Source organism: Corvus kubaryi, unplaced genomic scaffold (assembly GCF_017639235.1).
Source record: "Corvus kubaryi isolate FWS band 111438036 unplaced genomic scaffold, C.kubaryi_AGA036_p1.0 37361, whole genome shotgun sequence".
Classification (NCBI taxonomy): domain Eukaryota; kingdom Metazoa; phylum Chordata; class Aves; order Passeriformes; family Corvidae; genus Corvus; species Corvus kubaryi.
The window spans coordinates 4,140,800-4,168,110 of NW_024581118.1; the positions used below are offsets into that span (position 1 = coordinate 4,140,800).

Below are 27,311 nucleotides of genomic sequence, written 5' to 3' on the forward strand. Positions count from 1 at the left end.
TCCTGCTGGGAGATGCCAGGCTTGTTGAACAGTAGCATTCTGTATTTTGTCTCCTGCTGGTTGCAGAGGAGACAGCCCTTGGCTGCTAAGGCATTCGCTCATCTGATGGTTTATTGCTTCCCAAGTAAAAATTGCTCCTGCCATATTTTCTTAGTGCAAAAAGTCCGTAGGAAATCCAAGAGTCTGGCTGGTAGCTCTGGTAGCGGACAAAACGTTGATGCTCACTCTTTGAGTTTTAAAGGTTAATCTTTCTTCCTTGGTGCTGAGGTGAGAGACTGCTGCATGTGAGAAATTCCGAGCCGCCAGGTGACCCTTCTCCCACCCCATCACAGCTCTTGGCAAAGCTTTCAGCGGCGGGTGGGGAAAAGCGATGCCTTTAGCCGTTGGCAGAGGAGACACGCAGTCCTCATTCAGAGGAAGCGAAAATCCTTAGGACCTCACCTGTAAACAGTGAACAGCAGATACCTTCGGACCTCCCATCCCTAAATTTTAAGAGATTCCGTCTCCCAGAGCTGACATACTGATGGTAGGGCAATGGAAGCACACACAGCAAGCATGAAAATTGCCACAGTCACATGTCTTTGAGGACACAGGGCATGAAAACTGCACCTGACTGAACAGTTTTCACTTTAATCTCTCTGTGGCTCATGAGGTTCTTCATTGGGGGAGTGGAAAACCAGTCTTGAGACTGTGTCTGATCACTGCCACTCAATAAAAGAGCAGTGAAAGTTAATAGGTTCGATTGGCAAGATTGGCCTATGCTAGAAAAATTAAAGATCTTGTGAAGAACATGTGTCACAGTGCCAAATACGTCGGAATCTGAGAAAGTCATGGCACTGGTCATGGCTTCTGCCAGCCTCTAAAATACTGTTTTCACCTACTTAAACCCTTTATGACTTTATTCTGTGCAGAATGGGTTTTCCAGGTAGTGTTTTGGCTGTAAGCGGTTGGCGTGAGAGCTTCTGGGATCCCTGAAACCTGCTGGTTTGACTAAGCTTTCTTTACCTCCTACCCAGGATATCAGATTTCCATACCAGAATTTGGTCATCATTGCACGCAGCTGCTGGAGGAGAGCAACTGGATTCAGCTGGATCGAGGGCTGGCCGGTGCATGTGTACTGAACTTCACTGAGTGTGGCTATTAAACGTAACGGGAGGAATTCACACTAGATACTTACCTCTGTAATAACATCCTACATAAATGCCGTGCCTCTCATCCCAAAGGATCTGCTCACGCTTTCTACACTTAAAATGCCACCTGCTTCACCAGGGATCTGTTGCTGACCATGAAAATGTGGGTACCTCTTGGCTGAAACAGAGCTGTGCCACAGAGTGGTTTAGAGGGGCAAGTGAGCACTGCCGTGCCTCACGGGCAGCTGTGGGAAGCTTCCTAGAAAACCTGCAGTCAGTGGCCACATTGTGCTTTGAAACAAAATGCCAAGATTAATGGTGCCGTTCCTAATGCGTGCTGGTCGTATTTGTAAGTGCATTGTGATTCAGAGAAGAATTAATCAGCCCTGAGAGCACCATGTTTTCTCTGTAGCATGGGAGTCTCTGCATGGCCACACACAGCGTGTGCTGAGTTTTCCTGATACCACGCCATTAGTCATGAGCATTGTGTTTGCTGTGTTGGGGCAGTGTGGTGGTTGTCCACACAAACCTGGAGGAGGAGGGTCCCTTCCTCTTCCCAGTGAATTTGTACATCATGGTAGGTTTCTCTTTGAACGGTTGTTTTTGATAGTGGCTGTCTGCACTGTTCTGATCTCGGCTGGATCAGAAACCATTGCACGTGGCTGGGAGTTGGTTTGAGAAGTAAGAAACGCAAACAAGAGCTCTGGGTATCAGCATGAGAGAAAACAGAAGTTGCCTGGATTGTGCTTTCCCTAGCAGCCCCTCGGTGGCTGACCATCCTCTCTCATCCTCTACCCTCTGTGCAAATGTTGAGATTGTCCCTCTTACAGCTGGGCCAGGATTGCTCTGACGCCTGCATCTGCTCTCAGGGCAGGGGCCCTTGAACTCCCTTCTACATCCTGCAGATCTTCATCTGAGCATCAACAGCTGTCTGAACTAGGTGCACATGCACACACAGCTGTGTGTCACAGAGCTGCTGTTGCTGTTTATTTTCACTGACATTAGTGACTTCTTTTGCACAAATCCTGTCCTGTTCCAAGCTTCGAGGGAATGGAGCATGCTGTGTATTTCCCTTTCTGCCACATCTTTCTCTTGAGTGCCCTTCAGGGGCTTTGAGATGGTGGAAGTTTAGTGAAAGGACTTGGAGTTGGTATTTATCTTTGAAGCTTCATGTCAGTGGTAAGGCTTGTTTCAACTTCTGCTCAAACGTGCTTGATGAAAGTTGGAACTGCTGGTTGCTCAAACTGGATTGTGTGGTCATGCACAGCTGGGTAGGTTGGGGTTCTGACAAGCTCTCAGATGACAGCACTTACCTAAAAGGCTTTTCTCTCACCCTGTCTCTATGGCAAGTACATAAAACACTGTGGAAACATTGACATTGCGCAAGCAGACCTGTTGTCAAAAGGTGTTAGGGCTCCGACTAATCTCTCTTCAGGGGAAAAAAATTCCTCCCAGCATACAAACTTGGCCACTACATTAGTTACTCAGCTGCTTGGCAGCTCCTTGTTGGAAATACTAGGAACAGAATACGGACCCTAATAAAGTCGAGGAGAATTTGGCAAGTGCTTCAGTTAGCCCTTGATTTCACCATAGGAATAGTGCAGTTCAGAAAAAGGAGCTCTGAGGTGTGCCAGGGGTGCTCTTGTCATCACTGGGATGGAGGGTTATTTCTGTGTTTCTATTGGTGGTAAGTAGAGAGTGCTTTTTGGCAGAGACTGAAGGCATGGATTTGCCTTTAATGTAGTTCTGTTGGCTTGATTTCTGGTAATTCTGTCCTTCTCACTAGCTCTGAGGAGAGGAGATGCCGCTCTTCTGGTTGTAGAAGAGCTGTTGAGGACTAAATGGCACTGAAACACCCATTATCCCTTGGAAATAATTTTCTGATTCTGCCCATTGCCTGCTTTTTTGGAAGATATTCTCCACTCATGAATGCATTTGGAGTTTTAAGGAAAGTAACTGTTGCATGTTTGCAATGGAAGCTTTCAGAAATGTTCCCATCTGACAGCACTGTTGTGCTCCATCAATACTACTAAACTGCCATCAGTTTTCCTAAGATGGCCTACCCTGTCTGTGGGGATTGGCTTGGCACTGGCTGCTGCTTTCCGTGTTCCCTCGCCCTGCACCACTCAACACTTCTGTTGTTGATGTGTGATTATGGCATCACTGTCCCTCTATTTCCCCCCTTCTTTAAAAATAAGCCCTGTACTTCAAGAATACTAAGGTACAAGTTGTCATCTGACTGAAAGAAAGGGAGCTTTGTGGGTATTTATAACATGCCTAGTGGCATTTCAGAGCCCTGAGGAAAAACAACGCAGTTTCCAGTCTTCAGCAATGTCTGATGTGGCAGGAGGCAGCGGCAGGGATGTACCAAGAAGGGGATTTTTTCCAAGCTGTTACTTAACTGATATTAGCATTTGAAGGCACATAAGGCCTGACCTTTAATCCTGTGTGTAGACTGGCTGATCTGCTTGCTTGAATGCCTCATTGTAGTGCTGCAGAATGAAGGGATTGCATCAGACCCGAGAGAAATCTTCTGTCACCAGAGCTTGCCTATTTAGGTGTGTGGCTGCACGAGCCCATCCCTCACGTAACATCTGCAGACTCAGAGCTTTCAGATGCACCTCCCTGATCTTCAGCTCCTGTCTGAAGTTGCATTCATCAGTGAGTGATCATTCATCTCCAGAGCTCAAGCCTTGCTGTAGGAGCTGACAGAGAGCAGCCCCACAGTTAGAAAGGACAGTCCTGACCTGCGGTCTTTCCCAAAAGTCTGTTCCTAGTTACACATGGACTTCTTGCAATTCACTTCTATAGCGATTCAAATGGTGGTTGATTAGTTTTATGGGGCTTCAGTGGAAGAGCTCAATGGGTTTTATTACATTCACGTGAAAAGTTGGAGCCAAGAACGTAAAATGAAAACCAAAGACGAAGAGTACCGGAAAGCAGAACAGAGTTTGTGAGGCGACCAAGTGTGTATGTGATACTGTGCAAAGTCCCAAAGAGTCTTCTGTCTGAACTGGTAACATACTTCAGAATAAATTTTGAAGTCACAGCTGTTGTGAGAGGCTCCAAAGATAGCAGCCGTGCAGGAGGGAGAGCTGAGAAATAATTTAAATAGGTGGGACTGATGCACCAAAGCTGTGCTCAGGTCTTTGTTGCCATGAGTTTTCTGGGAACACGCATTCTGCGTCCGTGTAGTTTGCGATGTGCTTGCAGCGTCAGCTTGGGGAGAGGACTGAAGCTCCAGGATCTGATCCTCTGGAAAAGCAGCGTGCTGAAGAGAGCACTTGGTCAGGCTTGCAGGGCTGGTGGGGCTGTGCCCCGACATGCGTTCAGAAGGATCCCAATACAAACACAAAATGCTGTTGCTGTGGTGTTCTCCAGGGCTGATTGACAGCTCCAGACACCAGCATGGCATGTCACTCTGCCAGCAGCCTGTGTAAAGCTGTTCTGACGTAGCCAACCCACTTGGCAACAGAGCTGTGGCTGGCTCACAGCGCCCGATGACTCAGTGAAGTCCTGGAGTTGTTGTTGCAGTGGAAGAAGTCGTTCTGTTCTTCGATTCCTTTGTGCAGCCCATGGATCAGTTGGATGGTATCCTGCCAAGGCCTGTAGTTAGAAGAAATCATAACGCAAAAATCTTTTGGGGCTGGGCAAGTCGTGACTGTAGATTCTGTGTCGGAGCCGAGGGTCCGGGAGGGTTTTCTTTTGCCCTCAGAAAGTTTGCTGGCAGTTCCAAATACAGTTTACTTGGTTACTGCTCAGCGCAGCAGCTGGAGGCACTCTCGCTGCCAGCCCACCCACACGAGCAGGGCAGGGCACGCACGCCTCCATCCTTTTCTCCCCCTGCTGATTGATCGTGTGCTCTCCTTGCCCAGGAGGCCAGATCCCCAGAGCTCTCCTCTCCCCGTTTCTGTAGCACACTCATGCCAGGAGCTCATGGCTTCGTCCTCCTCGCTCCTCTGCTCTCTGCCAGGTCTGTCGTGCTGAGGCAGGGGTAGGGCTCATGTGCTGCTGTTTGGGAAGCCAAGGTCTAAGCAGGAGCAGCAGTGGTTTTATTTTACATCTGGTTTGGTTTTTTGGTTGGACACCATGATAAATGTGAGTTGCAGTTAAGCCAAAAATCTACCTGGAGGGTTCGTGTCTGTAAGAGGGACTAATACATAACTTGTGGGAGAGTCTGCTGTGCTCCAGGAGTGTGCACAAATGCACTTTTGCTTCACAGAGCTTATGGTGGTTTCCCTTAATTATGCTTACACTTAATTAGAGTTTGGGGCAATTTTGAGACACACAGCCCTAGTTGCCACTCTCACAGACTGAGTTGTGTTGGAGAAGTAACAGTGTGGAGCCTGACTCTGCATCTCAGCTTCTTCCCTGTATTATTTTACCTGAAATTAAGGGCGCAGAGGCGCACTTGTTCATTATTCAGAGCAGCAGGAGCCACGCAGCCCTCTCCTTTCTCTTGCTTAAAGGTTACCTGTTTCAAGCACTTCTCTGAACCATCACAAAAATCCTAACGCAGCTGAAAGGCACCTTCCGAGTCTGGCTCTAGAAGCCGACGCATTCCCTGCAGTGCAGACGCAAAGGTGCAGGAAGGGGGCATGAAGATGTTGCAGCGTTTTTGATAACGAGGTGGCACATGCAGGGGCTGCAAGCAGGGAAGTGAGCTGGAGGGGTTCCTTAGTGCAGGTTTAAGGCTGGCGTTTGGGCTGGCTCTCCCTGGAAGGTGCTGGGTGATTGAGGATTCGCTGGCCTCTAGTGGTGGCGCTGGGGAGAAGCGACGAGAAGCAGCTGCGTTATCTCCGTGCGTATTACTGTGTGTGCTGAACGGCGGGTAATGTTGCAAAACATTTTGGGTTTGAACGCTCAGTTTGTTCCTGAAACAGCTAAAGGAGGTCCTGGAGTCCCTTGATTTTTGCAGTGTCTGTTTTAGACCCTTGAGAGTTGAGGTATCTACAGTGTCTACGTTGATGGTTTTTAGATCGTTGCAAGCAAGTTGCATAGAACTAGATTGCAAGATAAAAGTGAAACTTAATCTTACAAAGCAACCAGAACTTAATATCAGAACTTTATAAAGAGATGAATCACAGAATCCTAGAATGGCTTGGGATGGAAGGGACCTTGTTGGTAGTGAGAGGCACGACGTCATGCGCAGCACAATCATGAGAGACTTATGGGAAATTGATTTTAAAATGAATTTTAATAGATCAGGACCGGGAACCAAACAAGTTGGTTTATGGTTTGGTTTGTGGTTTTGGGGGTTTTTTTTCAAGTATGAGTTTTTGTCGCTGTAGTGTCTGTGGCTAAATGAAAATGCACGATTTCATCAAGTAGGTTCCCCACCAAAAGTTGCTAGTAAGCCCTTCTCAATTAAATGCCCATCCCTTTGAATTTTTCCTTCCCTTCTTCAAGCCTGCCTTCCTTGATCCCTGTCTTCCTTCCTATATCTCTCCAGTCTCAAATAATCCACTTTATTATATTTATAATATACTTTATTAAGATTTAGAGTACATTCAGAGCAGTACCCCTTTGAACCATGGTTTTGAGAAGGGAGTGGAAGGAAGATTAAGTTTTCATAAAAGCTCTTGGTCTTTTCAATATATTTTTCAGCCTTTGACAAAGACATTTATATTGATCTCTGGTATTGCCATTTTTGTGCCTCCCAGGATTCCCATTTTGCCTTTTAAAATGCTGAAACAGGCCCCACTAAGCACAGAGTGCAGTTGTGGTTCACATCTCGCTGCAGAACGGCAAAAGCAAAGCAGGTGGTTAATGCCACGTGCTAACAACGTCGTGGTTTTCTGTTCCCAGATGTGAAGGGACCACCTACCCACAGACTGTCCTGCGGCCAGTCCCCCTACACCGAGATGACAACATGGGAGAGGAAATACTGCATCCTGACCGACAGCCAGCTGGTGCTGCTCAACAGGGAGAAGGAGGTGAGACAAGCTCACGTTGGCACCTTAGTTATTTGCCTTTTGGCTTTTATTGGTGAAGGACAAGGCAGCTTTCTTCATCTTCCCTTTATTCCACTCCCAAATCCTTTGAAATATGTGCTGATGCCTGAGGTGGCCACCTAAAACACAGAGACCAGACAAGAATAAGAGAAGAAAAGGAGGTATTTATTTGAAGGACCTTCAAAAGTAAACCCTGGGCAGTCCAAAGGCTGCACCCAGGATGGACCCTGGGTCACGGGTTCTTCACCCTTTTATAAGTTTGGTCCATTTGCATATCAGGGTTAATTCTCCGATTATAACCTCAGTCCATTATGTAATTACCCCAAGTTTGCCCTCCTCTTCAGGGGCTTTCAGTTTACACATTTTGTGGCCTGGTGTCCTTGGTGTGGAAACGTAGAGAGGTTTGTCTAACCAGCATGAGAGAACAGCAGCTAACAGGCCACAGGAAACTTCAGAGTTAAACACTAGGCAGTGCAGGATTTGAAAAAGATAAAAGTTAAAACCTAAGGCATCAGTGCAAGGGGGAAAGGGAATTTAAGAAGAAATTCTTTATTGTGAGAGTGGTGAGACACTGGAACAGGTTGCCCAGGAAGGTTGCAGATGCCCCATCCTTGTAGGTATTCAAGGCCAAGTTAGATAAGTCCTTGAGCAGCCTGGTCTAGTGGGAGGTGTCCCTGCCCCTGGCAGGGGGTTGGCACTAGATGATCTTTAAGGTGCCTTCCAGCCCCTTACTGTTCTATGAAAAGGGGAGCTAAGCTCTCCTGTGCATGAATGGTGTGATGCACACAGTTATCTATCATCTAGCTGGCCCAGATGCTGGCTGCATGGAAGAGGTGACAGCAGCCTGAGTGCAGACTCCCTCCTGCAGTTCTACAGCCTGTGTTTGTCTGCCACTGTGTCTTCATACCTATGTTAGTACTTCTTTTAATGGCAGCTAAAGCCACCACAGGTATGCAAACCTGCCTCTTTATGTCAGTGCAGCATAAAGGTAGGGAAAAGTGAAGGCTTTTTATCCATGAGATTTAGTCTAATACCACAGTTTCCTGTATTTGGAGATGGCCCCAATTTTTGCGTTTTTTCTTGATTCTTTTGAAGCTCCTGTATGTGGCTGTTACAGACTGAGAGTGAGACCTGTTTCTGGCGTAGAACAAAATATCAGTCAGCTGTGCTCAGGTTTATTTGCAATGAAATATCCCCTTGCATAGGGAGAGTGGGAAGAAATGGTTTAGAGAAGGACTTGAGTTATTGGAAGAGAGCAGCATTAATGCTGAGGCGTAGGTGAGGTGATCAAACGCAGGCAAAATGGAAAGCCCATTTAATGGTATCTGTTTACTATGTAATTCCTTTTCTAGTCTGACAGGACTGACACCTGAGGAATTAAAGTATACACTGAAGAAACTTGAGGAGATGTGAGAATCATTTCTAAAACAGTGCTGTAGCAGCATAGCTGGACCAAAAGGATGCATCTCATTAGGGAAATGTGACTGAAAACAACCCTGGCTCGTATCACAAATAGTTACCTGAAGGTGGTAACCATGCACTATGGGATTCTTATTTCTCCTAACACAGACAGTTGAAAGCATTTTGCTGGGAGTAAGATGAGTCTTTTGATGAGATGCTGAGGAGTAAATGTGGGAAATCCGGTGTGTTGCTGGTGTGTTAATTCACTATATGCTATGTTTAAATACACGTTGGGTTTTGTCAGAAGCTGAGGAAATTCAATATCAGGCTGTAGAGAGCCTGAGGTTTAAGTGTAGCAATAACCCCAAGAAAGCAAGCAGTAATGTAAATTCTTGCAGTGTGCCCTCAAAGGAATCTTCCTGCACTATCACAGTGAGAAATTGCTTGTTTTGGGAAATGCTGCATGCAGATGGGCCAAGCAGACATGCCTTTGGTGCAGGTGTGACTCCACATGCTGCTAATGGGATTTGTTTCAGAAGCCTGTAGCTGGAGTCAGATTTGCCATTCTGATTTTCAAGTAATTTGTGACTACTGTGAAGTGAAAGGAAGAAGGGAACTCCTTGCAGAGCCATGAGTGCTGTGTAGGAAAACAAGAGGTTGGTTTAGCCTGGCTTGTGAGTCTGTACACACAGCAGTGTGCAGACAGCCCCTCACAGAAACACACAACGTACAGAGCTGCCAGTCGGCAGAGAGACTGATACTCTGGATTTACACCTCCTTCTAGTTTTTCTCAACTAGGAGTATCCCTTTGCAGCCTTCCTGAGAAAGGGGAGGAGTGGCAGCGCAGTTAAATTTTTCTTGGCAAGTCATTCAGAGTTGAAAGAGGCTCCATGAAATGTGATCTAGAAACAGGAGTGCACAAAGGCCTAAGGCAGCAGTGGGGAGAGATCCTTGTTAAGAGCATAATGATGGAAAAGTATCTGCAAGGGGAATCGTAGAAAGCTCCTGGGTGGGACCACTGGGACAGGGAGCCTAAGCAAAGACCAGGTGAACAAAGAAGAGGGAGATTACTTTAAGAAAAAAAATGAAGATTATGTTTAGAATAAAATTATTGGAAAGGTGATGCTGGAGGAAGTGTTCTGTTAACCCAAACCAGGCGACAGGCATTGCAGGAGAGATTCCTGCTCTGAACGTGGTCATTGCTGGTAGAGTGAGTAGGTCAGAATTCCTGTGGGCTGCTGGAGAGGATCTTGGGAACAATGTCAGGACAGAAGGATACCCAGCAGTGAGTGGGAGGGTGTGTGGGAAGAAGGAAGAGATGGTAACAGCAGGGTGCCCTTGCAGCCCAGAGGAGCACTTGCATCATCACAAGGCTGACATAACTTGAAAGGTGTAAGTCTGAAACATCTTGTTTTATTCTCTGTGCCTCTGCTTTGTTACTTCATGGAATACAAATCCAAGAAGCTTGACCCGTGTGACTCTGGAAGGGAACAGAAATGTGTGTTTACACTACTTTGTAAAATCCTTCTGCAAGTGTGTGTGTCCGAGTCAGGAAGTGAAAAACGTGTACAAAATGTAAACAGGTAAATGGAAGAGTTCTCCATTGTTTCAGGTATTAGGCTAAGTTTGGTTTCTTTCAGTTAGTGCTTCCAAAATACAGCATTATGAATTGCAGACTTCTAAGAGCAAGGGAACAGTACAGAAATAAACAGTGTACTAAAGAAAACTCATTTCTCATAGCGTCCCACCACTATGGATTTATTGTCAAGGCAGTTTGAATAAAGTATGTGCAAGAGAAATTTTGTGCTTTGCAAGAGCAAGAGTAGGTTGAAAATCAGGTGTCTTTTGAAGTGCAACTTGGTCCAAAAATACCTGTAATTACTTAGACAAAAATAGTCTGGCATATCACCTTGTGTAGTGTAGAAACACATTAATTACTTGACACCTTGTCAACTTTATAGAATGAGAATAGGTGAGACTGAAGAATGGAAATTATTAATGAAAGGAAGGGATCAATGCCCAAGAAGTCAGTAGAAAGAAAATGAATCCCTGTAGGAACATGAGAGACGACTTAGCAAAGAAGGAGTCCTGAGTGACAGGAGATGTGCAATTGTTACAACCTATCCCCGTGTGATAACATTTAACAGCATTTTCCAAGACAAGGAGAACAGGTCTAGATTGATGCCCATACAAATCAGGGAGTTTTTCTCCAAGGAAGAGTTTCCCCCTGTCAGGAAGGTGTAGATGTTTTCACCTACTCTGTGAAACCTTTTCCATAGGGTGGGAGGAGCTGTGAGGGTACAGTCGAAGTGTCTGTAAAATCAGAGCCATTCAAAGAGGGAGAGGGAATGAGTGTTCGTGCAGAGTGGTTGCAGCCAGACGACACCTCCACTCTGAGGGGTGTGACAAATGGCTGCGCCTGCCTCTGGGCTGCTTTTTACTTAGGCTTTGTCAGCACCTTGGCTGCAGTCCTGCAGAACGTTTCCATCTTGTGTTCGCTTGGAAGTGAAGATGAACGACACTTTTCACTGTGTTTGACACTTCCTTTCTCCTCCCTGCACCCAAACCTCATCTTTCTTCTTGGATTCAGAGGTGGTTTTAATCAAGGGCAAAGGATAGCGAAGACCTACATTCACTGTGACGAGATCTACTGCTCACTGGTGCTGGTGACAGAGGCCAGCAGCAGGACACCTGGGATGTATTTTCCTACTCCTCCATCTCCTGTGACTGACACCAGTAGTGGTATGACAGTGGTGATCCCAAGGGAAAACAGCAGGAGCAAACACTGCTGCACGGGGCCCTAGGGGAGGCTCTTCCCAGATCCCACTGCCCTGCTCAAAGGACTTGCCACATTGGGGTCTTACAGCAAGCATGTTTCACCTGTAAAGAAGAGTTTGTCAAAGCTGAACCCAGCCATAAGATAAGATTTGTCTCAATTCCCAAGTTAATATGGTTATTTAATTTCCAGGGGCCCAGAGAAATGTTTGCTGTCAACATTTTTACAGTGGATTTCCATGGCAAAATTTTAGCCAGCTTCTAACTTTCTGGAGGAAGGTAAAAAATTAAAATGAATTATTTAACTGCTTTTCTGACATGATTCCAGACTTTCTGACTGTTAGATCAGAAGAGTCTGCAAATTCTCAAATTTATGTCTTGAACCACTCTTTCCAGTCTTGAAAAATCTTATCTGCAACAAAGAAACTTTTTTTCACCTGCTTTGTTTTAAGGAGACTATCTTAATTTACCTTTAAGAGGCATTAAATGCTTCAAAAGCTCTTACTCCTATTTCTTCTGAAACTCCCTCATCATCAAACTGACAGAAATCCCAGATACAGACTTTTTATACTTTAAAAGTATGTTCCGTGGCAGGTGAGCTGGGATGCTGCTCAAGGATTTAGAGTCTGAGCTCTGAACCCATCCTCATTAAATTGTGAAGTTTGTCACGGAAACGTGACCTATGATGAAAATTGTTAAGATTGCTGAAATGATCAGCATTTGGACTGTCCCTCTGTATCTTAATCACAGAGTTAACACTGCTCAGATCCCAGCCCCGAACCAGCAGCTTCAGCATGGCAGCTCAGGGTCAGAGAATTCCCAGGTTGGTGAAGTCTCAGCAGAGCAGAGAAGAGGGTAACAAAGCTGGATGGGGGAAAAAAAAAAGAGCTGAAAGGCTGAATCACCATTAGAGTCCTGACTTTGCAAGACTCTCTCATTCTCTTCGATCCTTTGCTGAGCTGCCTGCTGGAGTGGTGGGGACTAAAGGAGTGTTGGGAAGGTGGCACATGTCTGCCTTGGTCTTCACAGGGTATTTCTTTGTGCACTTGCTCGTGTTTTGGTGCCTCCCCATCCATTCATCCATTTGCCCCACCACAGAGGACTTTATACTGCTGTTTAAAATGTGTCCAGTTCCAAGAGATGCAGAGGGGATCTTTTTGAGTTACTTTGCTACTTTAATGCTGTCAATTAAATTGGGGGATGTTTATTCTCTGGTGTAGAACAAGCTGTGTAGCATTAGCACGTTTGGAAGGCTCGCGGGAGCCCCGCCCAGCCACAGGTTCCAGGCACGGTAACAGAACGTGTGGTAGCCACCAACGGAACGTGTGGTAGCCAACAGACAGAACGGCGAGGTGGCCAGTACCGAGCGGTGCGGCTGCCTGCGTGGCTGCAGGTGCCGCGGTGTCTGGGTTGGAGCGACCACAGATCCAGTGATTCCCCAATACCGAGCTCGGTTGTTACCTGACCGTGCCAAGACCTGCTCAAGCACAGCCATGAGCGCGTTGTTCAGGGGTCTTGATGTTTCAAGGAGGCTCTCCGCAGCCTGGGGCCGCCTGTACAGCGCCTTTGTCCACCAGGTAGCTGCCGCAAGTTTTGCTTCTCCAGCGTTTGGCGTGTAGCATCTGACCAGCCGCCTCTGCCTGGCGTTGGCAGCGTGGAAGCAGCCACGGGGCCGGCGCTGGGAAGCAGTTTGGAAAGGCAGGAGAGTCAGCCGGGGGTGGGTTTTGTTAGCCGGGGGTGGGTTTTGTTAGGCCGGGGTGGGCTTTGTCAGCCGGGGGTGGGCTGGGTGGTGCCTGGGCCCCTGTGGAGCAGGGGCTGCTGCCCTCTGCTCGCGGCCATCGCCGGGCTGTGTGCGCTCCTCACCCGGGGAGCCTCCGGAATTCTGCGTTAAGGCCGCAAATGCCAAACTGTGCCCGAGAGCTGTTAGCAGAGGAGTAGCAAATGGAGTCCCCTGTGAAGGTGGCACATTACGGGCGCGGCCTGGTGGCGAGTTCACAGCTGTCGGCATGGTTTTTCCGCAGGCGCCTACCGAAGGGGTCCCGGAGCCGCAGGATGCCTCCCGCGGGCGCTGCCTGCGCCGCACCGTCAGCGTCCCTTCCGAGGGCCAGTTCCCCGAGTACCCGGCAGAGGGGGCCGCCCAGCCAGGTAAGAGAGACCTCGGCCACGGGAACCAGGAATGGAGCAGCTGAGCTGCGAGCTCCCGGAGGGCAGTACCCTGCCACAGCAGCGGCTAGCTGGGTACCACCGCAGGGTGGAGGTCGTGGGTGAATGCCTCCAGCACAGTGACTGCCCAACACGTGGGTTTATCCAAACACCAGTGAGATGGCTGTGGGATGCTGGGGGAGCGTGGCTGTCGCTGCGCGCCGGGAGCTTGGTGGCTGTGGTTTTAAGCTCACCGGGCAGCCCTGGGATTTCCAGGTGAGAGCCGCTGGATGCGGGTCAGTAGGAATGCAGCTCTTGCAGGTGGCTCTAAGTGGTTCCTGCTGGTTTAGAACTGTTAGGTGGTTATGTTTTACCTCATCTCTGGAATTTCCTTTGCTTCATATTTTCACAACAAGCACCGAATAACAGGTTTTTCTCTAACTTACCTCATGCCTGTTCAGGGTGCAGTTCCCAAAAGAAGCAGCCATCTGCCTGCTGCCGGCTTTAATTATCCATGTTGAAATTCAGGCAAAGCCAAAGAAAAGATAGGTATTAAAAATGACAGACAAAGGCTGTGTTGCAGTGGTTTCCCAAGTCCAGGTTTGGCCCAGTTCCCTCTCTTCTCCACCCCACCTGTGGTTGCATAAAGAGCACCATTCCAGGTTGCATAAAGAGCACTCTTTCCAGAAAAGAAGGAAGAGGCAGCAACCACACGCAAGCGAGCTCTTCTTTCTCTCCCCAGCCTATGCAAGAAGCTTTCCTTGGCATAGGCTGGGGAGACTTAGGAGCAATTCTTCCCTGGTTCAGCTGTGAAAAATGTCACTTCTGGGAGAGTGAGCTATGAGGAAAAAACATGCATCTGTAAATAGTAAAGCAGCCTTGATAACTGCTATCAAAGGTAAAGAGCAGATAAGGTATTTTTTAATTTCACAGCCTCAGCTGGTTTGTTTTTTTTTAACTAAGAATTTTATTCTGGGAGTATATTGCACAAAAGTAAGGCAAATCCCACTCTTGTAGATAGTTACTTAACACATTGCAACTGTATTGCTTATTTGTTTGTACTTGTCAATAGCACTGTTTAACTCTTCCTTATTTGAGGAAGGCAGATAAGGTTCCTTTTTCTATTTGTTAGATTCCTGGATTGGAAGTCTGAAAATAAACAGGGCAGAGTTGGGGGTTTAGAGGGAAAACTGCAAAATATTTTGAGATGAGCAACATGAAAAGAACCCTGACTGGATTTGTTTGTGGCATTTCAAATGCACCTCTAAATGATCATCTTGTTTTGCCATATGAATAAATGTTCATTCTTTTTTGGAACTAAACCCAGTATTAATCATGTGTAGGCAAAGTACTTTTTTTCCAGGTGTATGGCTAGTGGTGTGAATGAAGAATTGTATTGCAGCCAGTGTGCACTAGGCAATGAATAGTATTTGTAGTTTCACAAGCTAGAAAGACCTTTAAAAATCTAAGATTTAAATGCCTTCTTCTTCTTCTATACCATGTGCAAAAAATGTGTAGATTTTCTAGACTTCACTGAGCATCTCAATAGTCAGAAGTCCTAGTGTTATGTTTTTAAATGGAACCTTGTAACATTCTTGGTTTTTCTGGTGGGCCAGAGAGAATGGATGACTCTGCTGTTTGGTACCTGCCTGCTGTGTATTTTGCTTCAGTTTTATATGTAAGTGGCGTTTTGTAGTGTGTTATTTGATATCTGCCTGATAAGAATGTATTAAAAGTACAAGATATCTACATGGTCTTCTCTGTGTGAGAGCTGCAGCTGTAGTGAAGTCACAAAGTGTGTAGCCAAAGCAACTGGGCGTGCAGTGGGAAGGGAAAAATTGAGCAATGCCCTTTCTGTGAGTATGGATGAGAGTGAGGGGGAGGGAAGGTTGTATATAATCTTGGATATATGGATTATGGGTAGTTCCCTTGTTTTCACATCCTGGTTAAAAATGACTCTTGTCATGATTACGGAATTCCTGCTAATGAAAAATGAAATGAAAAAAGTGGGTTGATAGCAAGCAGTGGGAATAGCTTTGTGTCAAGAGCCAGAGGACACATTAGTGAAGGGAACCATTGCACATCTTTATACAGAGAAAGAAACAGATGGTGGCAGCCAGGACATGTCACAAGCAGTAGAGATAACAACTGCACTAAAATAGCTTTGGAATGGACACCAAAAGCTGAAAGGCGCAGCAGAGGCAGCTCCAGTATCTGGTAGAGAAATTGCTATGCAGACCTGATAAGAATATCAAGCTTGTCCTAGGGAAGCACGTGGATAACATGGCAACTTCAGGCACTGCATCTGACAGTGATATCTGAAATTACTCCTTGCAGAAGAGCTCCTTAGGAATGGCTCTAGTGCAGAGGTGGAGGCGTAGCAATAGCATTTGCACTTTTCCCTGAGTAAGGTTGCCAAGCCTCTGTTGTGATTTACTACTTAATAGATTTGTTTATTAAAATTATTATTTTAATTTATTCATTAGAATGAATTATTTATTTATTAAAAATTAAAACGGGGGGATAGGTGACGGGGCTCTTTTTCATTTGTAGCAATAAAGTTCTAACTTGTACGAGAATCTTTTTGTTAATGGAGCAAACGGAACGGTGCGTGTTCTTCAAGGGCTTTGCATAATCAGCAGTAGTACCCATTCTGCAGATTTCTGTGGCATTCTTTACAGAATTATGCACACATCCGTGTAGCACCATTCCTAGGAAGTGTGTGGGAGAGAAACTACCCACGTTACATCTGAGAAATTGAAGCAAGAGATGTGTAACTCCCCAGAGTTCAGCATTAAGTCAAGTGTGACATTCACCCACGGGCTGCTGGAGTCGTTCTCGCCGTCTCTGTCATTTTTCACCCTTGCTGCAGGGTTGGCTCAGCTGTTTGGGAGGCAGCTGCTGCACCACCGTGGTTACAGTCCCGTGTACTAAGATAGACACCAATTTCCACATATTTCAGTACAGTAAGCCGTAATTTGTGATGGTTCAGCAGCTGCCGGCAGAGCAGCTGAGCCATCCCTTCTGTGCAGGCAGAAACCACTGTGGTCACCCTCAAATGAGGGCCAGAGGGGCGGACACAGAAAAAACCACAAGATAGAAAGTGACTTGTTTAAACACTGAAAACTAATAAGATCATTTTAAAACTCTAACTCCAGAGGCACTCAGCATCTACTGCTAGCTTCGGAGCTTGCCCTCTGCTTGCAGGCAGCGTTGCTAATGTTGAGATTCTTAATTCCTGTCTGGAAGATCCACTGTACACTGAGTTGTGTCATCAAGCCATCCGTTAAATATATGCCATAAAATTTCCTTGGTGCATAATCCCTGTCACTGTAGTTATACCTCTGTGAGTGAACAGGCATACTCTAAATATGTCATTTACTTGCTGGGATTTCATCTTGGCAGCACTTAACTCAGAGGAGCCTCCATTCAAGAAAGCTAAAAATGTAGCTGTAATTTCTCCCTAACTCCAGCTTGACAGCCTCTGACCTTCTTTCAAGTGTTATTTGCAACGGGCCAATTCTGTTCCAAAGTGTGATGCAGGCCCTGGAGGCCAGCACCTAAATGTCATAGGAAGAGGAACTCAAGCTGGTCCATCTCCGTTTTGCCTCCATTTCTGCTTCAGATCCTGCTCTTTTTCTAACAGGTGTATTTTTTCCTGTTAGGGAGATTACATCCTTTTAAAGGATCATTGTTTATGATAGTGTGTTGGAATTAGCCATTCATACAGTAAAAGCATGATTCAGATTTCCACCATTCATGCTGTTTGACAGGCTAGTAGCAGTTACCACTTCCTTTCCCAAAATAATCGTCTTCTCTCTTGCTCTGCTTCCGTCTCGCCACCTGCTCACTCTAAATGAGAGTTGTTAAGGAGAAAACACAACACAAGTTTGGATTCTGGCAGCTTTGTGACATTAATAAGAGATTTTTTTGCCTGCATATGTGAAAATATCAGGAGGAATTGACAGTGGGGAAAGGCTTTAGGGTTTGGTCTCTGTTGCTGTTGGTTTTTTAAATTATTAGGAAGGAGCATCATCATCAGGGAGAATTTTTGAGATTCTCTGATGCTTAGAAAGGCTAGTGGTGATGCAAATAAATCTTCTTTTTATATTTGGAGGTGAAATCACCCAAGGGGAAAAAAAAAAAGACTGTTTCACTTGTTGAAACAAGTTAACCCTGCTTTTTCTCAGGCTGAATATGCATCTCTTGAAAAAAAGGTTGCTAAAAGCAGGTCAGAGGTGAAGATGCTCCTTGCAAATTTTAGTTTTGTCCTCACCCTGTATCACTAGCATTGAGAATGAAGCACTGATCTGTTTTGATGCCAGGCCCAAACTGCACTGCTACCAGGCGAGCAGTTAGCTGGGCAGAGATCCTGCCTCTGTACTCTTCTAAAAATCCAGAGGCTTTGGAAATGGAGTGAGCAACAGAAGATGAGTTAAGCAACATCTGGTTTCATTGCTGCCTGGTGTATACCTCTTAGAACAGTTCCTGCAAGTCTCTGCTGAGCCCTCCTGCCTGGGGAGGATTGCTCCAATACCCAGCCCGTGCTCTTCTTTCAGGTAAAAACCTGGCAGGAGAGAACAGACAAGAGCTAAAAAGATTTCTGGGGTGATTTTAATAGCTGCTGGTTTTAAGACAAAGTTGTTTACAGCTAAAACTATCAAAGCTGAGCCTTGCTTTCTGTATATTCCAGCTGGAATGAGTATTTGTGATGAAAGAAGAAATAGATTTACTCTGTGCTCGCCACATAATTATGATCCTTGCACACTAAGAGCTAGGATAAATACCCGGAAAGTGTTACTAGTTTTAGAGGTGGGGAGAGGGAGACAGTTTGTTTTGGAGGAAAAGGGATTGTTTGTGACCTGCTCAGTGGAAGAACCTGCAATGCACCAGTTTTTACATTCAGTAAAGATTTTTATGTCCAGCAAAGATTTACTTAGGAGATATGCAGGAATTTGATATAATGGAAGTCCTGTAACTCCTGAGAAAACTGTGTGCTGACAAGAGGGCTGTCCTTCACCTTCCACCACTCAACTTGGCCTGAAAAGAGTATCTGTTAGAAAGTAGGGATGAAAAAATGCACTTCACAGCTCCCTGTATCTCATCTGTAGGGGTTTACAATGTGTCTTGATGAAGTAGTTTTCCCAGTAGCACTGTCTGCTTTGTCACTGTGCTGCCATGTGCAAAACACCCGTCCACTGCCAACTGCTGCGCATGGCAGGGATACAAAACAGGCCTTGGGTTTGGCCCTCACACAGAGGGGTGTGTTTGGCAGTATCTCTGGCAGGAAGATGGATTCAGATGTGCTGACTTGCCATGTTTGCAGCTCTCTGGGTTTGCCCAACCTGGGCTTGCACGAGCGTGTTTGTGTGTACCTGTGAGAGATTCCCATCCTCCTCTCTGCAGGCCCAGCAGTCTGAAGGAGCAGATGCCTTTCTGCCAGTTCCCTTTGTCACGTCATTTAGCAAGCCCCAGTGAGTGGCTGGGGATTGTTTTTTCTTTTTGACCTGTGCTTTGTACCACAAACCTCAGTTGCAGTGGCCCCAGCAGCTGCAGGACGGGGAGCACTGTTCTGTACCGGTGGGATGTGACACCACGCGGTGTTTCCACAGGCTGCAGGTGGTCCTGTGCGTTTTGAGCCCCATGGCTCCATCTCTGCTTCCCTTCAGCCCAGACCTGCCAGAGGTGCCAAAACCCATGCGTGGGAGCCTTCAGTGAGCTGAGATCTGAAGCCTTTGGCTCATGTAATTACACGAACAAGGGTTTGCTGACAACTACAACCTTTGCCTGCTTCACTGTCTGGTGCCTTGGGTCATGATCTCTTAGTGCTGTGACTTGGGTGTTGTTAGTAGGGAGTGTAACTATGCCAAGATCACTTGAAATTCTCAGACTTTTAAGTCTTTAGGTGACGTTGTTTACCCATCATGTTGTATCCGGAAATGCAAATGCATACAAACCATGAGTTGCCTTTTAAAAAACCCCCTGTGAAATCTGGCTGCTCTTCTTGGACATCTTTGCAGGCTACACAGGGAAACATCTACTGTGTGCAAAGTGCCCTGCTATCTTTTGCATCCACAAAAGAGGTTAGGAAACTTTGGGAAAAGCCCTGAAGTAATCTGAAATTTGGACAATGTACAGTGCAATTTGCCTGCCTTGGAAGGATGAAGAGTTTAGACAACTCCGCTTGAAATTAAAGCTGACTCCAGGGAGGCTGGATGTAACAAACGGGATGCCTGGATCTCGGTGACATTCCCCTGGGCAATTGGAGTTATTTGTATACAGAAAATTGCCAAGCTGCTATCTTTCTTCTTCTATAACGCAAGCGAAGCCAAAGGATTTTGGTTTGTTCTGAATGCTGCTGAAACTTTATCCCCTTGCACACAGATCATTCTGTGCTGAAAGCCGAGTTTCATCATGAAGCAAATTTTATCTGTTTAGATCTTAAACCTTTTTAGGGCAGAGGTAAGGGGTAAGAACACATAATCTCAGCTTTCTAATATTGACACATAATCCTTTAGGGCTCTTTTTTTTTCCCCCCTTGGAAATGTATATTACATCCCCACCCACTGCTTCCAGAGCACACGCAAAAAAATCACTTTAGTGATTTTTAGATTTTATGTTGTGAGCATGAAGAACACTTTGTAAGGAGAGCATGTTGTTGTGCAATGTAGTAATTTCTAAGAACTGGTAGCTCTTGGGCCATCTGGGGCAGATTTGTTGTCTGTGTTCTAACCAAACCTTGGTTTATTATGAAGGACACGGTGATTTTCCTTTGTTTTCTCAAGAACAGCAATAAAAAATTATTTTTGAAATTCTTTCGAGAAATCTACCTTTAATCATGCATGAACTCACTGTGGATTGTTCAGTTTTGTAGCTTCTCTTTTCTAGTTGTTTATCTTGTGGCAAAAAGTAATTACACTTCACCCAACCATGTATACTTAACTTTTTTCCATCAGTAACAACTGGCTTAACACTTAATGGAAAATTAGCTTTCCTTCCTACTGCCTGAATTTCCCTGTCTTGCCTAGAGTTAATTTGAACTGTTGAGCTAAACTTAAAAATACTGATCTGGCTCAGAGTTTGCTATTAGTTTACAGAATGAGCTGTTGATCAGCTTATTGCTTTAGCATAAATTGGTACTCAACAATGCAAATATTTACGAGATCGGCTTTGATGCATCTCCTTTGAAGTCTGTATGACATTAAACACACAAAGCTCTCTCTGCTGTGCAGGGGTGTGCACGTTCCTGTCTCCCTGCTTTCCCACCCTCCTTGGTGCTGCTTCTGTCGCTTGCCAGGGGAATCGATTCGGCTTCACGCAGTGAAGTCGTGCTCACATCCTTGTTGTGTTGATGGGTTGGCTTTGAATCTGACCTGGGAGATGTTCCAAATTACCCCCAGTAGCAGCCTGCAGTTAGAGCAGCTTGGGTGTAATAGGAAGCTGCTCTCAGTGCTGGCTTTGACGGAGCCAGTGCTCTTGCAGTGGGAGTGGAGCCACGGCCCAAGCGCGCACTGGGGATTTTACTGACCTGCCACCCTTTGTCAGTGATCCCTCTTTTGTGGCACAGGGAGAGGAAAGAATTAGAACTGTGATTTTTATCTGCAAAATAGACAAAAGCGTTCCAGCAGCTCAGCAGAGATACAGTTTACTTAAAGGAAAAATAATAAAGCCACAGAGGGAAACTGGGCTACTGAACTCCACTGGAGTTCATTGGGAGCTCTTCTGCCAGGCACCTCTGTGCTCCAAGCTAATCCCAGATTCCCAAAGCAGCCTCGGAGCTGGAGAGGACTCTACGTTCTAGCAGAGATCAGTGCCCATTAAGATACAAGTGGTGTCCAGTAAAGTGCTTTTGGTACAGACTAATGATTCTTGATGCATGTTTGAGGCTGCTTTATCTCATGCATCACCCAGTGAAGAAGTGAAGGGTTTTTCTGCTTTATTTTTTTGTCTCAGTTGAAACTGCAAGTATTTCCTTGACCTTTCAGTGAAGGATGCAGTTTAGGAAAGGATCTGACCATTGAAAACTCCAGTCATCTCACTTGTTCCTCCTCACCAGTGGTCTTTTCCCACTGTTCTGTGGCATGGACAAGCTGAAGCAGTAGCAGAAAAGTCCTGTTATTTGAACCAAAGTCATGTAATATTATCAGGGGGCTCTAATAATTTTTATTCAATGTCCCAGTCTTTTGGAAACAGTTTTTATCCCTAGACTTTGCAAATTGCATTTCAAGTTTCTGAATCTGGGTAGATTTCTAGAATAATTCCAAATACTTGTATAATATAATCTGCCTTTCCCCCTCTAATTTATTTATTTATTAATTGCCCCATTCACTCCTTCTGCCTAAGTCTTCAGCAGATGTCTTTGCTTGAGTCAGATTCTTCAGCATTTCAGAAATCTTTTTTTGAGGTCCGTGCAGCAAGTTGTAGGATTGACAGAAATAGATACCCTGACTGAACCTTCCCACATCACTAAAAATGGCTTCTTTGGGAGAAATAGGCAGATTATGGCCATATTTCAGAGCTGAAGTTTTAGCCCTTCTGTTTGAACCTGATTTTAAAACAGAGGATTCCTAAATGATAGAAAAAGCAGAACGTGGAAACAAATCCAGGCAGATTATGAATAAATAAATAAATAAATAAAAAGAAGAAGAAGAAAGAAAGCAAAAAGGCAGGATTTTCCCATAGAAGCTCAAGAACCCTTTGAAGAGACGCACAGGCTAACTTTCATGTCCCAGTGCTCAGTTTTTGCATCTTTCCATCACACATGACCTGTGTGGTGGTGCCCCACCCTCCGGAGAGATGCTTTCCTGCGGTGCTGCGGAGGCCGCTGGGACGGAGCTCCGGAGCGAGGAGCGCTCTGTGATTGATCACCGGAGCGTTCACGGCTCTCCGCCGTGCCGGGGCGGCCAGGGAGACGGGATCCTGGTCGCTTAGAAGCTCTTGCTGCTCTTCTGCAGAGTGTGGCTCCACCGTGATCCCAAGTTTTCCCTACGGCTTCCAGCAGTTAGGCATTTCCAAGCAGCAGGTCAAACCAACGCGTCCTTCAGAGGGACTGTTTATTTTGTTGTGCTGCTGTTAGCGACAGATTTTTGGGGGAGAACGCCTCTTGTTTTTTGGAGTTTCTCTTCTGTTCCAGTGCTACTCTTGGTGCAGGATCCCTGGGTGTAGTTTAGTGATTGGCTTTAGAGGGCGAGGGAGCAGGTAACAATTTTCTGTTATTTATTTTGCAGTCAGTATTGTTTGAGCACACATTCAGTAAGTTTCTTCCCCAAGGGCTAGGCTTGCTTTTCCTGCAGATATTCCACGTGAGCCTTGGCAGGAGGTAGGGTGACCAAAGCTACTGTTTTCTTCCAGGGGAAATGCTGAGGGTGTGGGAAATGGTTACCTGAGAGAATGTGCAGGAGCTCATCTTGAGTAACCCTGCCAGAGAAAGGTCATGGAAAAAAGGACTGAATCAGAGGAGAATATTGTATTGCAATCAAATGGCAAAATTAGAGAAAATGGGAGGGGGGGGGGGGAATGAATATAGTTAAAAATAAACAAAATACTCACTCTTGACAACAGCAAAAGTTAGCAGGAGGGAGCATGCAGCCCCTCAGCTCTTGGTGAGCAATTTTAGCCCATTTAGCAACAGGCTGAACAACTTCACATTCTTGTTGTGTGTGTGTGTTTGTGTGCTCTGGTCCCCCTGGCTGGCAGGTGGGACCTGCTGGAGGCCAAACCAGGGGCTTTTAAACTGACCCAACGTGACACTCTCTTCTGTCAGGGGTGCTACAACGTGTAAAGGACAGTGTGGTGGCAGCAGCAACCAAACCGTGTGGGGTTTGGCTTCTGTGCCTTAAAGAGCTATAAATAAATAAAAACGCCGTGCCTGGAAGTTCAGCTCTCGGCACTTCTAACATGAAAAAAGAGCAGAGCTCAGGAAAAGGCAATTGGTATCAGACTTCACCATTTCACTCTCAAAGCCACAGATCTTCGAATTTAAAGACAAAAATAAAAGGCAGTGCACAAAACAAAGAGGGGGAGGGAAGTTCATTGTTTACTTCAGTGACTCTTGGGGCTTTTTTGGTGCTGTGTATTTTGTAAGTTGTAGAAGCATTCGAAGTGGGGAAACAACTTCAAAGGAAGTGCAGTTTTTTGGACGCATTCAGATGTAGTTCCTGGTCCAGCTCATGAGATGTTTTCATCTGAACTGGCTCCTTGCACTCTGGACAGTGTACGCAGTGATATCCCCCTCTTAAGTTTCCCTGTAGCTGATTTTAGACTCGGAGTCAGCTGCTAGAAATCGCTGAGTTTTCTCAGCATCAGACGGGTTTTCACAGGAGCCTCTCCTCCTGCCCACACCCCTTCCACCCCAGGCCGAGTGCTTGCGCTGCCTGCCGGCTCCCCCGCGCTCCCTTGGGACGGGAAGGATGGCGAGCGTGCCCGAGCCGGGTGGGTTCGGGGGGGCACGGCGCATCCCCGGCGCGGAGCGGGCAGGCGGCTCTCGGGGGGCGGCTCTGGCTCAGCCCGGGCGCAGCAGCTGAGCAGGGAGGCTGGCGCTGCCCGGCTCCGGCTCTTCTGCATTCCTGCCCGCCTGGGAGGGGAGAGCGCAGGGGCTGCGCTGCCTTCCTGCTCGGCATCCCGCAGGACCATGGTGGAGCTGTTAGGATTCCCTGGGAATGCAGTGCGCAGGTGAGACGGATCCCTCCTGGCACGGCCGCGCTTCGGGGGACGGCATTGCCGCGGTGATGCCGGCGAGGCGGGGTTGGCTCGGAGGCACGGAGGTGTTCTGCTGGGTTAAAATGACTTGACTCAAAACAGCTAGGAACTTGCAGGGGTTTTAGCCATGTTGAGTGTGTATATCAGCTCATTTATTCATTATTTCACCCTTATGTACAGGTTTCTAAAGAGATGCTTGCATTGGTACTTTTCTGCTCACTGCTGCAGAAATTAAATGTTAGCATGATGCAAAGATGAACAACAGGTTTTTGTAAACAGCTTTCAGAGCTAAAAATCTATTTTATTGCCACATAAATCATGAGGTTTATTTTTCTGTCTCTCACTGAAAGCCTTTACCCAAGTCGGTGCATTTTTAAATGACACTGGATTTCCAGATAAGGCGAGACATCATCCTTCAAGGGCACACTGCGGGACTATTTGTCAGTGTTTACTTGTGGCTGGCATTGTGTGATGTTTCCAGCCTAGGAGGGATGTTGCCAACCTTGCTTCCTGTCCTCCAGAAAGTGATGGTAAATCAAAGCAGTTCAGGGAATCCTACAGGTGGCACATAAAAACCGAGAAGATTTGGGTTCCTTTCAATATAAAGGGCACTGCCTTAGCAATGCCACTTGCTTTTCCAGCAGCTTTTGTCCTAAAATGTATTAGGTGATAGCAAGCTAGAAAGCATTAAAGTTTCCTGCCTTGTCCAGTAGGTACAAAACCAAAAAATGTTGTCTAAGGAACTGGGGAATGGAATCTCCTGAGTCAAATGTTTTCTACCTCGGAAACCTCCTTTAATAGGTGCTGATTATGACGTCCTCCTTAGTCATTTTCCTCCTCATCCGTAGACAGGGTGAATACTAATTTACTAACTTGGAGAGACTGTTTTTGTTAGCCTGAACCAATGGGCTTGTTCTGCAGCTGCTTTTGAATTACACGATCACAAAATGAAAACCTCCTGCCTTAGCATTTTTCAGATAAACACACGTTTCTTTGAAAAACAAGCAAACTTCTGCCAAACTGCTCAGGAAAGTTCAAGGCAGCACAATGCCTATCCCTTCCAGATTTCATTTAGGTGATTCTGGGGTAGTTACCACAAGGTTGCCTTTAGATTTCCTGTCTCTTTTTGGGGCTCTTTCATATGATTAACATGTTAATAGGGTAGTGAATTAAGAGTACAATACTGGGGAGTTGTGGAAGGCAGACGTGAGCAGCAGCTTACATTCCTGCAGATTCTTTGTGTTGTGCCCAGCTTTATCTGATACTCTGTGGGTGCTCTCACTCTTTCTCTCTTTAAAATCTCTGGGGAGGGAGAAAAAAGTGGAATTGCAATGAATACTTGAGGTGACTTGTGTCAGAAAGATCTGTCATGGCTCTTTAAAGCTCATGGGAACAAATCAGCTTGTTTTTTGCGTAAGCAGGAGGAAGGGACATTCTGCTACACAGAGCCTTAGCCTGCCCCTTGCCATTTTCTGGTAGCCGGGAGTCAGTGTAACATGTAATATTGGAAGTCAGAGAATTTGGGGATGCAGCAAATTGCAGGGTGTGGATGGCATTTGTAAATGGCTCATTGGCATCAAGAGGCAGATTCATTTTCCAGCCTGTAGAGGTACGTACCTTGTCCAAGCTTTAATTCTCCACAAAGGGAATGCTTCCTTTCATCTAGATTTCTTGGCTAATTGGCATCAGACAGCACAAATGTTTTTTAGGAGGACTAATAATGGTGGGATTTGAAACTGGGCCAATGGCAGGAGGGAGACCTAATGATCCCCTTCCATTTAATTTTCTTCAGCTATGGGTGACTGCTTCTGGTAAGGGAGAGGGAAATCTGCACAGGAAGTCAGCAAGCAAATGGTGCAACTACAGGCAGAGCTTATGGTTGCAGCACTATCACCTCCACGTGTGAAAGTTGTACAGGCTAGGGGTATTTATGTTACGGATTTAATGGGAAATGGTGCTGAAATTGTCGTGGTACACATAACTGCAAAAACTGGGTTATAGAGGAATAGCTGCTTCTCTGAGCAGGTGCTGGCAGCTGTGAGTGGCTGTGGTGAGTCTGTGTGGAACCATGGAAGCATTAAGGTTGGAAATGATCTCCAAGATCATTAGCTCCAACCCTTAACCTGGCACCTTCGAGGCCACCACTAAACAGTGTCCCTGAAAGCCACATGCACACGTTTATTGAACACTTCCAGGTGACTCCACCACTTCCCTGGGCAGCCTGTTCCAGTGCTTGACCACTGTTTCAGTGGAGGAATTTTTCCTGATCCATTCTTCCCTAGCAGAACAGTGCTGATCCTTGGGCTGTGGGCCTGCTGTGGTAACACATGATACTGCCTTTTTCTTCTCCTTCACCTGCAGTGTGCTCAGCAGGGACTTCAGGAGGGCAATGTTGTGATGTGAACACCTGCCAGAGAAGTGAAACAGCTCTGTGTTTCTTTGGAGTTGAGTCTCTGGTCAGCCTTCAAAAGTGGCACCAGCCACAAGCATTGAAATATCAATGTCTGGCTTAAAAAGAGGAGATCAAAACTATTTTTTTCTATTTATTTATCCATTCTCCTAGTTGTTTTGATTCATTTTGGAGTAGGCTTCCGTCAGATTTCCAAGCTCAGTAGCACTGAAACAGTGACAGACAGGTCCTTTTTCTAGAATAGATGTTGTAATTGTCTCCACATTTGTTTGGTTCCAGGGGTAATGGCAACAGAAAAATGCCAACTGTACAAAGTAAAGCATCATTCTAATGCCAGCTTTCACAGCATTCATGCTCTTAAAGGCCTGGCCTTGGATGTCCCAAGGTCACTCCAGAATGTCATCTGTATTTTCTCCAGGGAAACTCTCCCCAGAGTGTCCAGGAGGAAGCTCTAAGATATTGCATCAGTCAGAAATGAAGCCCATGTCCACAAGATGGAGGACTTGGCATGTCCTTGTAAAAATTCCTTAAACTATGCAGTCTCTTCCCTTGCCGTGCTTCCGTGCTTTACCACTAAATCTGGTCCCTAATTTGGGAACAGATTAAAAAACCCCTCCATATGCTGCCTTTCTTGCACCAGTCTCTAGTGTTTGGCAGGGCCCTGGGCCTTGGCAGTGGCTGTATTTTGATGCTTATGCAGAGATTAACACAGCCTTCCTATAAACACAGGTGGAACTGAGTGGTGAGAGGGAGGGAGACCACATGATTCATGGGCAGGGGTAGGGAATCATGTTGCTGGTC

The 27,311-nt window shown here is 46.1% G+C and overlaps 1 protein-coding gene across 13 annotated transcripts in view; it reads left to right on the forward strand.

Moving 5' to 3' along the window:
• Positions 1–27,311, forward strand: part of RASAL2 (RAS protein activator like 2) — a 165,133-nt gene that overhangs the window by 75,556 nt on the left and 62,266 nt on the right. For 11 of the 13 annotated variants that reach the window (XM_042033785.1, XM_042033786.1, XM_042033787.1 and 8 more), the window contains exons 2-3: positions 6,939–7,066; positions 13,282–13,405. In XM_042033785.1, coding sequence (XP_041889719.1) covers positions 6,939–7,066; positions 13,282–13,405 — 252 coding nt within the window. Of the gene's footprint in view, positions 1–6,938; positions 7,067–13,281; positions 13,406–23,924; positions 24,074–27,311 lie in introns of those variants that run through there. The other 2 variants (XM_042033792.1, XM_042033791.1) reach the window with 2 other exon arrangements.